The 17,399-nt window shown below is 34.2% G+C and overlaps 1 protein-coding gene across 13 annotated transcripts in view; it reads right to left on the bottom strand.

Moving 5' to 3' along the window:
• The window catches only part of LOC130892797 (arfGAP with SH3 domain, ANK repeat and PH domain-containing protein), a 51,894-nt gene that overhangs the window by 8,138 nt on the left and 26,357 nt on the right, over positions 1-17,399 (bottom strand). The window contains exons 3-15 of one of the 13 annotated variants that reach the window (XM_057799003.1): positions 13,752-14,155; positions 13,583-13,668; positions 13,367-13,526; positions 13,036-13,309; positions 10,776-11,003; positions 10,497-10,719; positions 10,242-10,422; positions 8,517-8,816; positions 7,783-7,902; positions 7,475-7,529; positions 4,904-5,104; positions 4,616-4,815; positions 140-193 (exon numbers count right to left, since the gene is read on the bottom strand). In XM_057799003.1, the coding sequence (XP_057654986.1) occupies positions 140-193; positions 4,616-4,815; positions 4,904-5,104; positions 7,475-7,529; positions 7,783-7,902; positions 8,517-8,816; positions 10,242-10,422; positions 10,497-10,719; positions 10,776-11,003; positions 13,036-13,309; positions 13,367-13,526; positions 13,583-13,668; positions 13,752-14,155 (2,486 nt within the window). Of the gene's footprint in view, positions 1-139; positions 194-4,615; positions 4,816-4,903; positions 5,105-7,348; positions 7,530-7,782; positions 7,903-8,516; positions 8,817-10,241; positions 10,423-10,496; positions 10,720-10,775; positions 11,004-13,035; positions 13,310-13,360; positions 13,527-13,582; positions 13,669-13,751; positions 14,156-17,399 lie in introns of all 13 variants that reach the window. The other 12 variants (XM_057798461.1, XM_057798913.1, XM_057798540.1 and 9 more) reach the window with 12 other exon arrangements.

The following is a 17,399-nucleotide window of genomic DNA, read 5'->3' as shown; positions in this document are numbered from 1 at the left end:
TGTATTTACAAACAAAAATAAATTTTTGCATTCGCTTAGTAATATTAGTAAAAAAATATGAAATAAAAATAATAAAACAATTAAAGCAATAAAAAATTAAAACAGGTTTTAACTCGAATGACACAAAATGCATTTTTACCAGACTAGATACATCGTTATCTTCAGTAACACTATCCACACGACACTTGCGTTTCTGCAAACCATACAGGCACATGATAAAATAAAGTGAGCATTGAAATGAGAATCAGTGAATACAATCAATTATTTAGCGATATATAAGTTAAAAATTTTGTAAATATCTTGTACGAACTGTTTACTATTATCACAAAAAAACGTATATTTTTGATCATACTGTCGATAAAAGATGAAAAAAATAACCAGGGGATGTAAATTGATCTGACCTACAGTTTCACAAAGGTCGTTTCAAAAATGTCATAGGTACCTGAGTAGAGGATGCAGGTAAATGTCTGAAAAATAAAAAAAGGTTTCCTCTAACTTTGTTATTAGATGAAATTCTTGGATAATAATCGTTAGGGTTCTTAAAACTTTTGGAGTATATGCAATTTTTTTTCAGTTACTGAAATATTTTTCTGCTGCTGACATCATGGAAGTGGAATTGAAAGAAGTTGTTGATGAGCGCGGTAAACCTTTGTTGTGGTATAAACAATAAAAGTATCGCTTCAGTAATACTGCTGAAGTTGATTGAAACTATGTGGAAGTGCAAAAAAAAACATTTGCAATGCATCAATTCATACCATTAGTGAATCCTCAAGAAGAACTGGTGAAATTCCATTCCATGGAGCCGTAAAACCGAATACACACGGATTAACTGAAAAGAAACTTATATCTAACGCAAATCACTAACCAGTTTGCAATGAGTAACATTTGTATTCGAATGGGGAACTAGACGGGGCAACTGATTACGAACCAGTTGGCAACCGGTTTGAAGAAACTCGATTTGTTGATTCGCTAGAAACTTGAATCGTCAGTATCTCAAGCGTTTTAATAGACGAAGTTTGTTTTGTTTCAATCTGATTACGGAAACGCGAGTTTTTCACTTCAACAACTTACTAATTCATTCTAATAAAATCACTATTTTCATTTTATTTATTTTTGTTTCTTAGAGTCATACTTGTTACTTTTTTATGTAAAAAGCAAGGTGGTGAACCCTATTACACTCGAGTAGTTCGAGAAGCCTGTGGGTATTGTGTAGGTTGTAGTGTTCGGAAAATAGGTGCCTTGGAAGCTGCTTTCACAGGCTTGTATTTCTCCCCCCAAAAAAATGAGTTCTCATAAATTGACGTTCTAGGCGTTTGCAGACTAACTTGGAGTTCTTGAGCCACGTCTGCCTGTCAAGTAGGTCTTGCAGATACTGCTCTACGTGGGATTGTGTTGGACAGCTCGGAATAGCATCTGGTCAACTCTGGATCATCTATAAGTCGAATTGTTCTGTTCCATATTGAGTGGAGCATGTTCAGATTGACGAACCTGGGCTTTGTAGAGGATTAGAAGCCCTTGCGGAGTATAAAGCTCTTTGATTTCAAAGAGGGCTCCAAGTTTTTATGAATCTGCCTTGCTAAAGGTTATGCTAGGACATATTGCTTCAAACTTTAAAACCCAACAAGCGAATTTGGATATGCTTGGAGACCAAGCTCCAAATGTGCGAGCAATAATCCAAAGATGAACGAATATGATATTTTGTACATTCGCAAAAGAAGTTTGGACTGGATTGTGTTTGGTTTCACGTGAGGTAATTTATTTTATTTATAGTTAAACTTGAAAAAGGGGTGTAGATTAGCTCCAGACACTTTGTCACAATGAGGAAATTAATACATTGTTTTAATACAATTATTTATTCTCAAAAAAAGAGTCTGCTGAGTGTGCAGAGACATGTCATTATTCAGTTGGCAACCAGTTGGTGACTTAGGTCACTTCTGAGTTTAATTTCTTTCAGTTACACTTTGTGTATAGAGTTGGTTGATTTACTTTCTTCTCGAACCGGAAACGGATGAGAACAGAAAGTGAAGCTAAGAAACAGGTCAAAACAATCAGTGGAACACTCGAGGGTACAAATGTCAACAAAACGTCATCTACCTGCTATCTGGCCGAATTTACTACCACCCATAATCATGAACCAATTAGATTGATAAATGTACTACCTAGAAGAATATATCTGCACTATTATTCAATAAAGATATGTTTTTAACCATTTCTATGACAAAATGAACTCTCATTTCAATATCACCATACGGGGTAATATTCCGTTTTTTAAATAAAGAGGAATTAGTTGAAATCAAAATATCACAGGACATTTGACACAATTCAAGCGTGAATTCTTGTTATTGCTTCATTAATACAAAAAATTCTGGGTAGAGAGGTTACATTCTATATTCGTTACCACCTGCTGAGGCAAGTATAAACTTAGGGCCTAACTGCATCTATCGAGTAGCTCGGTCGAGCTACGTCGATCCAGCGAGTAGTACTACATTCCTGATAGAGTTGTCAGTAGTTTTGAATCTGCAATTTTTTTCTTTTCTTGGTTTTATTTCGATCGCAAATTCTTCATTCTATTTGTCACATCTGCTTCAACAACCAACTTCCGATAAGCAGCATCTCGTCGGTGTTTGTTTCTATAAGCAGTCGATTTTGAATCCCAGAAGCACTCGAGTTTTGAATTTTGAAAATAAATGAGAAGGTTTACTCGTTCAAAATTACTCGCCCCTAATTCGGTGAGTACCTTCTCGATTACATTATGACTTACTCGGCTGAGTGCGCTGTATCGACCGAGCACACGGTAGATGTAATTAGGCCAGTATTTAGTAACAAGAACAGTACATGGTGTGTATAATAAGACGAATTCAGTACACATATTGGAAACCACTGAAATTGGATATCTTTCGAAATTGAACACCCTGTTTTGAAATATTTGATTAATCTCAATATTACGTCTAAAGGGTTGTAATTTTCAATTAAAATTATGTCAGATACAGCTTTTCACAACATAATTTATTTTTTAAAATACAAAGAAAGTTAATTAACAATTATCAGAATTTGCTTGAATCTAAAGCTTTCTAAATATTTAGAAATAATACAAGGGAGTTAAGAAATTACCGGAAATTCAGTAAAATATAAAATTGTACAATTAACTCACTTTAACAACATCATTTTTTTCAACGCCAAGGGATTCTACCTTAAATAATTGTATATGTATATACATGAAAATTGGAGGGTTTTTATATGAAACAAAAATTCTTATGTGTTTTATATTCATATCAAGGGGTGTAAGTGTTCTCTTTGGTCTATCCCTATATTGTGATAAAAACTAAAACTCTAAAATATGATGTTTCAAATTCATCCTAGATTCTAAAAACGCAATAAAATAGACTGATTCATTAAGAAAAAACAAATGTTACATCCACTTCCTGTACAAATTATTTAAACTGGAATAGTCACCATGAAAAATTTTCGGAAAAAAATATCAGTAGTTTCCGCTATATATGTTGTCGGCATCTTTTTGTTTGTTTATTTATGTCTTATTTGTTAATTTACTAAAACATTATGGCATTCAATCAAATATAACACCTCCTAGATTGAAAATAGGAAAATACTATAAAAATAATTCTAACTCATACAATAAACATTCTTCAAAAACAAACGTGCATATTTCTATAAATTGTTTAAATAGTAGTTCTGCTGTAATACATGTATAATTAAAAGGGTGATATGAAATATATATATTGTGCCCCATCCTCCATTCGGTTTATACAAACTGTCTCTAAAACTACGAATTATTTTATTCCTGATCCTTTAATAGATTTTAGAGCTCCGCCAGTTTAGGTAAGTCTCCCATATATGAAGTAATTACTTAGTGCCTTGTGTTCGGCAAAAATGTATATTTGTCTTTTTAGCCCACTAAATCTGCAGTTGTTTTCTGAATTTCTTAAGTGGTCTATTATAAGCTCTGTTGACAGTTTCAGTGCAGATTTCCTTTAGTTATGGTACCCAATAGTGTTTTAGCCCTACTGTGCTATCCCAGTAGTTCAATCTCTTCTTCTTTTTACCAAATTCTTCCAATATTGTATCAGTGCTGGTTCTTCAAAAAGATTTCTTTTCCCCAGCAGGTGATTGGATTACTTTTTTTGTTGGTTTATCAGCTATCTCATTTTCTTCTACACCATTGTGTCCTGGTACCCATGTACTCTGAATATTGCATACTTGAAACATTTGGATTATCTAGTTTTAAAATAAAATTACAAATATTCAATTTCTAATCGTGTGCTGCGGGTATGGGACTAAAAATAAACTGTTTAAGAGTTTTTTGAAATGCCAACGTTTCGATCTTTTATTTGATCTTTATGAAGGGTAAAAATATATGGTACGTTATAACTCTTCATCATTTGTGTTATAATGTATTATATATTTGTAGCCTTGATAAAGATCAAATAAAAGATCGAAACGTTGGCATTTTAAAAAAACTCTCAAGCAGTTTTATTTTGAATCCTCAACCCGCAACACCAAATACATACTAGTAAGGACAATAATATCAACAATGACATATAATGCACCATTTTAAGTGAACTTAAAAGGGTGATAACCTTTAAAATCAATCACTTACTCTTCTTGGTGGTGGTATAGGGTTATGCATCATAGAAGAAACATCAATATCTGACACCATCGAAGATATACTTTCAGTAGATCTTCCATTTGATAATCTACTTGAAGAGGGATAAGGTGCAGGCGGAGGAGGGTTTTGTGGTCTTCGTACCGAACCAAATTTATCAGAATTTTTACAATCTGCCATGACTAGTTTGTTTACTAAAAGAAATAGAGAAGAAAATTGAGATTAGACGTTCATTTGAGGAGGTAATAGCTAACCACTAATGAGGAAAATGTGTAGACTCACCTATGGGTATCACAGATCTACCGGAACTGCTATCACTACTAGGTGATCGTTTGTGAGTATGACTTAGTGTATGGTAACCAGGAGCTATTGGATCTGAGGGCGTTCTACTGTGGCTACTGGGTAATGTACCATACTGGACTGAACTGTTCGGTGGTGGTAGAGGTGCTGCTCTTTTCTTCAAACTATTATGCACCATAGCTGCTAAAATTACCATAACAAACGAATAATTAAGTTTAAAAAATAACTATAAACCTGTTTAGTGTCATTTTTTATCATTATTCGTTATATTATAAAACACCAAGGAGTTTACATTATTTCTTCCAAAAATATAGAATCAAGGTTTATAATTTTTACGTTTTTCCATAATTTATCTCTCCCTCCTGTCGTGCGCTGCTTTTGTAACCAATCCAATTTTCTTTCGAATAATCTAGTAGGTTAAGAATAATCCAGACTATTCAATAACTGTGTAAGTCATTTAGGCAAAGACAGAAATACAGAAGGGAAAGATGTGTAAACTATTTAGCCTAATCACTGGTACTAAATTATGACTTTAGAATTGTGAAATTCCATTTACTTCAGTATTTTAATCAATAGTTTTGTGACAATTGTTCAAACTAAATTTCTTGATATACACACACACACACACACATAAATTAACTCTTGTCGCACACTCGCGGTCAAAACTCTGTACCTTCCATTCCTCCTCCAAAAGTCACGTTTTCTTTTATGCAATACTGCGCTAATCTTTCTCCAGGTTTTCTGTAGATTCGTCCTCTTCTATCGCCACCATTTAGGCAGACTCCGCTTTCGTCTGAGAAGAGAACGGAGCCCCATTGTTGGTCAGTTCAATTAACGTGTTCTCAGGCAAATCGTAGACGAGCTACTCGGTGGGCTGGAGTTAATTTGGGGACAGTAGCTAGCTTTTTTGGTTCAATGTTAGCTGCGTTAAGTCTTCTTCTGACTGTCCAGCCACTCCTTGAGTTTCGCTGAGCTCTTGGTGGATTTAAACACCAGTGAGGTCTTAACGTCTCAGCGATGTGCTGACAATGAATCAGTCATCTCTCTCGGGTGTGCACCTTTTTCTTTCGGAATTTCGGTTACTTTGTAACGACGGTAAACTCTGGCAGATTGATTCATGTTCATCGCACTGCCCGCTTCTCGCTGACCGTGGACTTGTCGCAATATGGCGACCGCTTGAGCTGCTTTATCACTTTTTATGACCATTTTCAAGCAGAATTCTTGTTTGTTATTAACGGAGATATTTACTGGTTGACGTTTGATAACTAATTGATAGTCTATTGTAAACAAGCATAAACAGGGTGGTTACTGATCATAACATATTGTTGGACAGTAACAACATGAAACATTACAATCATTTTGAAGGTAATACTATTAGCTTAAAATTTTTTTGCCAGTGTCCAATTGTAGGGGTGTCGCCAGTCATTTTTTTGCTGACGAGTGTAAAAATGAATTTGTAGTGCTATGAAACGAAGATAAAAATTGAAACTTTTTATTTTAAAAAGCATGCAAAAAGGGCGTCGAAAAATGTTTCCAGAAAATAAAAATGACAGAGACTTTTTACAAAAAAGTTGGTACACCTGATTAGTTTTGATAAAAATCATGCTAAGAAGCACGTGGATCTTTCTACACTTTTATCAAATAAAAAAAAACACCACCACTAAAAAAATAACAGAATGCCCCGTCCCTTACCTGCTTGCAAAAAGCCTCTTCATGAAAAAAGTCCACACAAATACTGTACACAGTACAACACACAAAACTAAAAATAATTAAATACTCAAACACCCAGATTGAAGAAAAAAACTTTTTAACAGTTATAAATACCGATTTTTAGGTCATGAATCAGATTATGAAGTGACAGAGACTTTACAAGATAACTTTAAATATGTGCCTTTAATTTAAACGTGCAATGATATTAAAATTTGAAGTTATCACAACTAGAAATACTTTCAAATAGATCAAACTATCAAAATATAAACGATCCGGTATCATTCTATACCTACACATCGTTTACTACCACTTAACAAACTGTCTGGTCCTTCGAGCCTGCCATATATTCATACCCGGCTCGAAGAACCATGCAGTGTAATTTGTGTTAGTCTAGTGGTTCTAGAAATTCCAACTTACTCTAGTTGCGTTAACATATATTAAAAGTATTGCGCGGTTCTTAATAATGTGCTGCAGACGAAAACGTGCAATGATATATCGGTAAAAGGTTAATGGGGAATGAATTTTTCATAGTTACCAAACAATATCAGCAGAAATGTTCATAGATTATACCGCGCGGTGTCTGCAAAAAGTGAAATTAGCCGAATGCTAGTGCTATATAGTGCAATATAAATTTAACACCGATTGTTTATTTTTCAACATTTAAATTTTGAAATTAGTGGGTGTTTTTGAGTTGTTTCATGCCTCTGAATGTTTTACCTGTTTTTTTAGAATGTGTAGAGGAGGGATGAGGCATTTGTCTATTAATAGTATTAGAATTAGATCCTAGTTGTAAATTATCACAAGTGGATGATCGTGAACGTAAAATTATAGGAGAATCCCCACCTGTATAACTGGGAGGCCTGGAACGGTTTTTCTTCTCTGGAGTCAAGGATCCATTCTAAAAAAACAAATATTTTAAATGCAAAGATTAAATATTTCCTATATAGTTTCATATTTTATACAGAAATTAGAACCCATTATATTTGAATAAATGCTTGTATTTAAAGTAATAAAAACCATATAAAATCTTAAAATGAGATACTTTTCCCATGAATCTCTCCTGTAAACAAAGATTTCAAAAAAAAATCACTGAAATTCAGTTTGTAGAGCCAAAAACGACTAATTATAAGATTTACAAAAATATTTCTCACCCTATCCTCAATTATAGTTTCATCATCCGAAAAATCAGTAGATCCATCATCATGAAGTAAGTTCCAATCAATATTGATATTATCAAAATAATTTTTCAACCTGTTGGCAGCATTTTGCAACTAAAAACAAAATTTAATATTACTAGGGTGATAGCAAAAATTATTTTAGATATAATCAATTTAATTTTAAAATTATGTTTCAACTCCTCGAGAAGAAACTCCTGGTTTTTCACAGTTGTCAACTTTATGTCCCTGTGGTGAAAAGCAAGACCTATCAAAAATTTTTTATAACAAATCTATAAATAACTTTATTGTATACTCTCCAAAGTTTTCTCAAGACATCAAATAGAATTTACGGTCCATTCTCAGTGCAAGATATAGTGTTTAAATTTTCAAGCAGTGAAACCATCAAAATTATCTCCAAATTTTAAGGTGCTTCAATTTATAATTCTAGAGCTTCGTGAGTATTAGAAAGTACACAGTGTAAAGGAGACATGAATCATAAATAGACACAAAGTTTGAAAATATTAATACAAACAGGCCAAATAGTCCTGGCAGTTGAGACCTTCCTAGCCTAAACAAGAAGATATTTAAAAATAATGATCTTTTTACCAATATCTGCTGATTTTAATATGCTTTTAGCAAGACTCAGTACTATCCATACTCTTAGTGCTTCCAGACATTCTCACTCAATTGAATCAAAATTTAATTTAATATTAGCCAATATTACTTACCAATTCTTGACATGTGTTGTTTCCCATTTCTTGAGCAATGTCCATTGCAGTTTTATTATGGGAATTTTTAAGTGAAGTATCAGCACCACTTCGTAACAATAATTTCATGCATTCAACTTTGTCGTGCAAAGCGCAAAGATGTAATGCAGTATTCGAACCACTCATTTCTGGTATAACTGGAGGGTTTGTAACCTTATCAATACAGGAATTGGACATGTTCTGGATGAGGAAATCTACTATGTGAAGAGTACGACCCGATTCATTCAATATTGCTCGATGTAAAGCTGTTTCACCAATTTTCTAAAAAAAATCAGTTTAATATTAATTAATCGAAAATAAATTAAATTACCAAGCCTGTTGTAACACCCTGAATAAAAATCATTTGGAAACTGTGGAAATGAAAACGCAAAAAAGTGATATAGCAATCCATTCTAACAAAAACACTGCAATCAAAGCATTGAACTCCTAGGTTATTGATTACATTATAATATAAGAATGCAGTATGAAACTCAATGACCTAAGTAAATTTTTTTTGGTCTAAGTTCCTTGTCATTCTGAAATCTAGTGAAATGAGTCAATATATTTCACAGAAGACGAGTACAATAGTCTTTCGCTTGTCCAGAAACACTGTGGTATAGGAAAATGTACCTACAGGTATGAGGCGAACTCAATCTACAGCTTTGCCGACGATCGCTCACTGGTGTCATCGTTCAAAATCAGCTACCCCAATAAACTCTGCTAACACCCAAGCCCGTAGAGACCAACAGATCACCACCATCAATATCAATCTTGAAAACAATCTAGAGTGGGGTGGAAGACCCAGGTTGCTGTTGGTACAAAGTAGGCTGGCACTGGCATCTCAGGATTTGGTCTTGTCTGGACATAAAATATCACCATCACCACAAATTTCGATTGTTAGGTATTGAAGTTGTGGGAGCAATATATCTTGGTATAATCACTTGGACGAATTAACTAATGCAGCTTCTCTTTAAGACCAAAAAACTGTATACCCCGCTTCTAATCCCCTAAAAGGCTTACATTCGTCTATATTTGCTCGCACATTTGGAGCTCGGCTTCCAATCATACCCTGAGGATACTCAATTCAATACAGAAGAGAGCAGTTCGACTTATAAGCGATCCAGAGTTGACCAGAAACTTGGATAGCTTAGAACATAGAAGAACTGTCCAACACAATCTCACCTAAAGCAGTATCTGCAAGACCTAATCAACGTGTCTCATGAACACAAAGTTCACCTGCATACGTCCAGAACGTCAATTTATCGGGGCTCCTTTCTTTGAAGAAGTGCCAGCCTGTGAAATAAGCCACCAAAGAACGTCTTCCCTGAACACTACAACCTACAGAAGTTCAAGATCAATATTCACAGACATCTCTACACAGCAGGTACGTTGTGATCTCAATCCAACACAAAAAATGTTTTGGATAAGAAATTTATAGAAGCGAAAACAAGAATTCTTTGAAGACATTTGATATAATGGACCTCATAGAGCTTCCAGTTTGGAAGTTAATTCTGATGGGGAGCACTATGAACTTTTTAAACAGAAGTACTAAAATATTCTGTAATTGTTCGGAAGAACTCACAAAATTATTCTTTGGATCGGCTATAAAAGCAGCAAGTCGTAGAAAAGAAGACAGAAAATTATCAAAATTTCAACTGAAAAGTTCTAAATTTCGATTTTTGTGAAGAGTTAAGCATGGATACTTACTGAAGTTGGTAGTGGCGCTCCGAAATCAACATTTTCAGCAAAAGCTTGTAGTAGCCGCTGTAAATCACCTCTATTAACAGCTTCTTCCAGTTCAAACAATTTCTCCCTTTCAGATTCGCAATGCTTTATAGCGAATCTTTTTTCGACATATTTAGCTCTAATAAAATTAAGTCTTTCCTCCCTAAAATCGAAATCCAATTTAAAAAATTTGAGTATAGAAAGCACCTTAAACTGCGAGGATAGATTTTTACTTACATCGAACTCGATGGTTCCAATTTTTCATTAGGCGATAGTTGCTCCTCCATAATATCGTTAAAAAGATTATTTGTCATGAATCTGGCAAGGACTAACTGACTAGTACCAACATTATCTAAAGTTAATGATTGTATTCTACTAATATGAACTCCCAAATCTCTGTGGATACCGGAACATTCAATACACACTATTATTCCAAAATTTGTTGATAACCACGTTGCATCTAAAAAAATATGATTTATTGAAATATCACAGAAGAAATAATGTATGCACACCGACCATTTTGAGAGTTGCAGTCACAACATCTATCATTTCCTGGTATTTTTTGGATATATTTTATAATAGCCTGTTGAAGCTCCATAAAACTATGATTAACTTTATCACTACCAGTCTTAGAGCTATCATCAAAAGCTTTCATCAGAGCCATTTCTTTACAGTTTACTAATACCGACATCCATGCCCTTTGATCAGAGTCATCCTCTGCTTGAAAATGGTAAGTCCTATTATCTAAAATTACAAAAATATATTTACGTCTTAGACGTTTTTCTTGATAAATTGTCTTGATTTTATAAGGACCAAAATGATTGAAACTTCAATATTTTAACCTTTATTGAAGTTACAATAAAAAAAGTCCTAATCAAGCCAATTTGTGAACAAAAAAAATAATATAAAGTATTGATCACCTCAATAGAAGATGAACAATATAAAACTGGAAGATCCCAATTAATAAAAAATAACTAGCTGATACTATACAAAACCTGTTACAAGGACAATCTCCAAGGGCCGAGACCGGACAAGATCTGCTGGATGTATCAGCCTAAGTAAGAACAACCTACGAATACTAAAAGGAGTCCTGTCGGAGTACGCTAGACTTTGCAAATAATACATAAGATTCTATTGTGCAGACGACGTAACCTCTATCGAAATTCCATTGAAGTTTGAGAGGCTACGGAACTCCAGGGAGCCTATGAAATAGAAGACAAAGATTTTTGACAGCTACAGCCACCTCTCATTCTGAACTATCTAAGAAGAGTAGGAATAATAAATCGGCTGTAAACACTAAGTATCCATAGTATCACAGTAAGGAAGGGGGACACAATAGATCCTTTGGGTCGCGGTGTACATGGTACTTACTATACACATACATACAAAGTTACACTGGAACCTGTCTGGAGTTGTGGTATACAACTATGAAGCTTTACATCCTACTTAGAGCAGTATTTGCAAGACCAACTCGACAGGCAGACGTGGCTCATGAACACAGAATTCGCCTGCAGATGCCCAGAATGTTTATTTTGAAGAAGTACAAGTCTGTGGAACCAGCTATCAAAGTCTTTCTTTACAGAAGTTCAAGATCAATATCCTCAGGTGTCTCCATACAGTGGGCACCACTCGAACTACTAGAGTGTAATAAGGTATGTAATGTAATAATATGTAATATATAATAATAATGTAATAAAGATTCCAACGAAAGGAACTCATAATTATTGTAAATTCCACCTGTGGACCTGATGATACAATTTGAAGCCATGAGGTCAGAACATCCCCAAAGAACTGCAGACTGGACAAGCTGCCCATACAAAAAGTTGAACGCAAGTCGCGGGTGAATGTCCAATTATTTTGATAGGCAATGATGACGTCTGCTACTGTTAATAATAATGGCTTGGAGGCACACATCATTGAAAAAGAGAGAAGAAGAGTAGTGGACTAGTAACTCTAAGCCCACTATACTAAATAATGCAGTCAATTGGTACACAGATGGTTCCAGGATAAATAGCTTGGACGGAGCAGGCTTCTGCGAAGGTGAATACCCACAAATAAGCAAATCTTTTTCGTCTTTGAAGCCGAAGTATTTGCTTGTATAGAATGTACACACGTGATACTCAATCGAAGTTATAGATATACAGTAATCTCAATCTGCTCAGAAAGTAAAACTAACATATAACATAAAAGCCATAACGACTGAAACGTTAAGCTCCAGGCTAGTGCTGGATTGCAAGAAAGTCCTACAAGAACTGGTGAATGATTGAGGCAAGGTGCGGTTCGTTAGGGTGCTCGGCCACTGAACCAGATTGGGATCGGTGAATCCATTTCTGGTATAGCCATAAGTGTTGGTATTTTGTATCTGTTGGCTTACAAAGAAGGCTCTGCGGCGCTAGATAGAAAGAAATAGTATAAGAAAAGCTAAAGAGCACATAGAGGGGTCTGCTGTCTCTCTTAACGAACAAATGCTTCAACTAAATAGAAGGGAAATTGGATTAGTGATTAGACTTTTAATCTGAAACGAAAAAGACGCCATCTCAACACCATGGACATCACCCACAACCTGGAATGCCGTGGGTGCATGAAGGAGAAAGAAATTGAAGACCACGTCATCTGTGAGTGCTCAGAACTCATGTGTACAAGTTTCAAACTCTTGGGCAAGACAAATGACATCAAAAGGTTCAAGCTAAAGTGTCTGATCGACTTTTCAGTCGACTACAGCCTTTAGTACCTGTAATTTGTTTGTAAAAATTTTTTGTGTTTATTTAAAACTTACAAGAAATCAAGTCGAAGCATCGTTTGTCATCAGGGACAATTTTAATCTGACAAGTCAGAAGATTGACTCTAGTTGGAGGTTTACTTTCATCTGCATGACAAATTTCTAAATAGCCTTCAGCTTGTACCCTGCATTTCCTTTTCTGCCAGACTCTCCTCATTTTTCCTTCGGATTTTTTTAACAGATATCCTGTTCTTGTTACTCCGTGGTGTTTATCACCTTGAAGTTGATGTAAGGAATACCCTGCAGCACCTTTATCGACTTGGGAGCCAACCTAAAACGAAATAATTTATAAATTGAAATGTAAAGCAGGGAAATTTCATACTGTTACTTCTTTTTCGATACTAGGAGTTGACTTTATTAAATTTCTTAAATCACATAATTTTCTTTTTTCTTCGTCTTGAGCCTGTCTTATTTTTTGTAACCTAATGCTTAAATCTGCTACGTAATTACCAAAATGTTCTATTGTCTTCAGTCCATCTTGAAAATAGCTGGAAAATAACGTTATTATTAATATAAAATTTTCAGTAATTAGTTGCAATCTTACTTTGTTTGAGCATGGTAATATTCCACAAGACTTTGAAGAAGATCAATACCCTTCTTCGTTTTTATTTCATTATACTTTATCAAATACTGAAAAATAAAAAAAACACTTAAGCACTTTATCGTTTTCTTTTGATAATACTAATAATTGGTATATTTAACGTCTAACTTACTTCGCACATTTGTAATTGAAATAAACGCCTTTCCTTTTCCATTTCGTCGGCTATTTCCGGAGCCGTAACTTCTGATCTAATTAGCCCTGCATCTTTGGCTTGCTGTTTCTTTTCCTTTTCAAGTTTCGCATATTTATTTTCATAATCTTTCCAAGCTTTATCAAAAGGTCTTTTCAAGTCTCCTTTTACTCCCCTCAGATCGCCTTTTAGTAGACTGTCTAAAGGAAACATAACGATGTTGTTTAAATTTTGCATGAGGGTCTTCATCAAAGCTGAAAGTTCTTGTGTCACTACGGCGAATTTCAGGAAAGCGTTCCCTATTATTTCTTCGTGCTCTTTCAAAGTGGCGTTTTGTCCAATTTTTTCCAAGGCTTTCACTAAATAAGATTCGTTATCCACGTGACCTGCAAAACATTTTATTTACTGTACCTACTTATAATCGAAATTTTGAAAATTTTGGGCCTAATTTAACGAAATATAGTGAAAACTCAAGCTTTATCGCCACCCGAAAGTAAAAAATTTCTTACTTTTTAGAACAACTTAACCTCACTTAATTTAATTTATATTAACCTCGAATTAACCTAAAAATTTCTTATTTTTTACACATAAAATGAAATACTAAAAAAACAGTAATTATTGGTATCACTATCACAATACCATAATTTTTGGTATAAAAATCTTTAGGAAATTTCTTTGTGTAGCTTTTTCTCCTACATGGAAGTGATTCCCTTCCACTCTTTCCTATTTTTTGCCTTCGTTCTCCAGTCCTGAATTCCTCTCTTTTTCTTAGGTCTTCTATTACCTCTGTGTATCATCTTTTCCTTGATCTTCCTTTCTTTCGTGTTCCTCCTTGTTCTATGTCCATCAATTTTTTGTTGCTCTAAAATCTGGCATTCTCTGTATTTGACCCAGCCATCTTTTGATCTCATTATTTTGTTTAGTTCTTCTACTCCAAATAGATTCCTCATTTCATTATTTGTTTTTCTCTGTCATATTTTCCTCCTTTTTATCTCCTTTTATTCTCTTGAGTATTTTTCTTTCCCATATATCTAACTTCTCTTCTTCTGCTGTATTAAGAATCCACGATTCGCCTCCGTAGATCACAATTGGTCTTATCATTGTTTTGTATAGATGTAGCTTCGCTTTTCTGGAGCATTTAGTGCTTCCAATTATTTACTTCCCTTCGTCATCCTTGCTTCTAGATTTCGTCAACGTCGTCCTTAATAACCACCCCAAGATATACCTAACTTTAAACTTTCTCTAAGCTCATTTCCTTTTCTTTATTCAGTTGTATTGACCAACTTCTCATTGCTCTATTTCTTTGAAGTGTTATCATTATCATGAACTTCGATTTATCATCTTCATTAACTTGTAGATTCCCTATCTCTGCCATTTCCATAAAGGCTCTGAAGGTTTCCTTAAGCTCTTTTTCCGATGTTGAAAGGATTACTACATCGTCTGCGTATACCAGTAGCGGCGTTGTTCTTGGTTTTAGTGTCCTTGTTCTAATCAAACCGATTTCACGTAGAATCCATTCTGTTGAACAGCGTAGTGAATAAAGGATCTCCCTGTTTTAGTCCTGTGTTGGTCTGGAAACATTTTGTTTTGCCTTAACCATCGTTTTAAAATATTGATGTGCCATGTGCCATTCAGAATTCTGTTCTACGTTGCTCTAATGGAACGACGGCGATATGTCCAGTTATTTCGAAAAAATAGGCGACTATTAGATTCAAAGTATTTCGTGCGCCAATAACTTTTGATAGATTTGACTCGTCTTGAAAGACCCATACAGTCGATTATTATTTAGATTCGCGTTTTTGAGCGATTGACAAATTATGCGGTATCCAACGCGAATAAATCTATTTGACAACCGATTTTGAACGATCCTCACGAAATTCAGCCTGTAGCGAAGTTGATCTGCACACTGCTGTTGGTTTAATCCATGTAGAAAGTCATCGAAAATCATCGCAAGCGACTTACTTTCATTTTTTTTACCAAGATGAATGTTTCAAGTATCTGTAAACAACTCAAATAGCACTCGTATGACAACACGTTTTGAATACGTTCACCATAAAAAATGTCAAACTTTATGATGGTAACATCAGATTTCAGATATTTGTATCAGTGTTGCCACATCTGAAAACTCAAGTATGAGAGTTGTCAATGACAAATAACATTTTGATAAGGGTCTGGGTTGAGTCGAAACGTGAAAAACATTTTTCCAATTTGAATAAACATGAAAAATTTTTAAGCAAAATAAAGTATTTGCGATGAAAATAAATTAACAATACAATGAAGTTTAACAACCATTTACTTCAGTGGCGATAGGCCAAAAATAATAGTTTAGAATATTACAAATAGTTTATATTATCGATATTATATACGAGCTCTTCTAGTTATTTCTTAATGATTTACGTCAAGCCGAATATTTTCATTTAAATACATTCATAAACCATCCTTGAAAACTCAATGTTGTTGTTTATATTTTTCCTCACGTAACAAGCAATTGCAATTTGTTAATGTGTCCAGCAGCGCAACTCTCACTTTTAGGGGGGATTTTCAGTTTAAAATGAAACTATCGCAAAACAGATAAGAATCCATTGGTTTGGTATTCAAATTATGATGATTAATTCAACAGAACTGAAGTTACCGAAACAAAAATTCAGCATTAATTTAACAGAGACGACGATTTTTGAATAGCAAATATATCCTGTTCAGAATACTTGAATAATGTCAGAACCGGATGTAAAAATATATGCAATTATCTAAATAAAAGAAATACATAATCTATTATGTCAAGCACACCTCGTATATGCATTACAAAAACTTAATGTAACACGTCAGTATATCACTACTAAAAATACTTCCTAACGTAAATACATGATGAGCATAACAAATATTTATAGTTTTTGAAATTTATCATGCTTGGTTTTGTCACCTAACTAATAAATTCAATAATTTTTGTTGTGAATTAAAATGTAGGCGCATCGAGTTAATCATATCAAATTACCTACCCTTTATCGTCATCGTTATTTTCGATTGTTTTTCATGTTGAACATTCTTTCTTGGCCGGACCAGAGAAGCGGTACTAATATTATACAAAATACAAAATTTGCAATAACCTAACCTAACCTATCACAAAGTGCAAGAAATTTAAACTGGTGACGCCATAGTAGCAAGTGGAAGAATTTTAAAAATAGCGCCACACACTACTATTAGAATTCTTTTCTGAAAGTCATAATTACACTCGTGGCCATAAATAACGCACCACCCTTTATTTCAATATCAAAATCTAAAATGTTAATCTTTTGGTTTTCTTTTTTTTTTCTATCACAAAAAGTTAAAGTATCTTAAATGTTAGTAGAAAGATTTTTTATCAGCAAATAACTATTTTTGTAGTTTTTTAAAATTTTAATTTAATGCTTATTTTAATGTTTCTTCCATTCTATTGTTTTATCAACTTGTGGACAGCAGTAATTTAAGTCAATCAAGGTGTGTTAAAGTCGAGACTAGTTAAACAAAAAATATTGGCAGTTAAATGAACGCGAAGCTGAAAGAATAGCCGAGTTAGTTGGACAGGGATAAAGTTATCGTGAAGTGGCAAATCTGTTTGGCGTACACCACACAACCGTTGGCAGATTGATGCAA

This window comes from Diorhabda carinulata, chromosome 1 (genome assembly GCF_026250575.1).
Source record: "Diorhabda carinulata isolate Delta chromosome 1, icDioCari1.1, whole genome shotgun sequence".
Classification (NCBI taxonomy): Eukaryota; Metazoa; Arthropoda; class Insecta; order Coleoptera; family Chrysomelidae; genus Diorhabda; species Diorhabda carinulata.
Note: the sequence above shows the minus strand (reverse complement) of the source record. Positions and strands in the feature narration are given on the sequence as shown.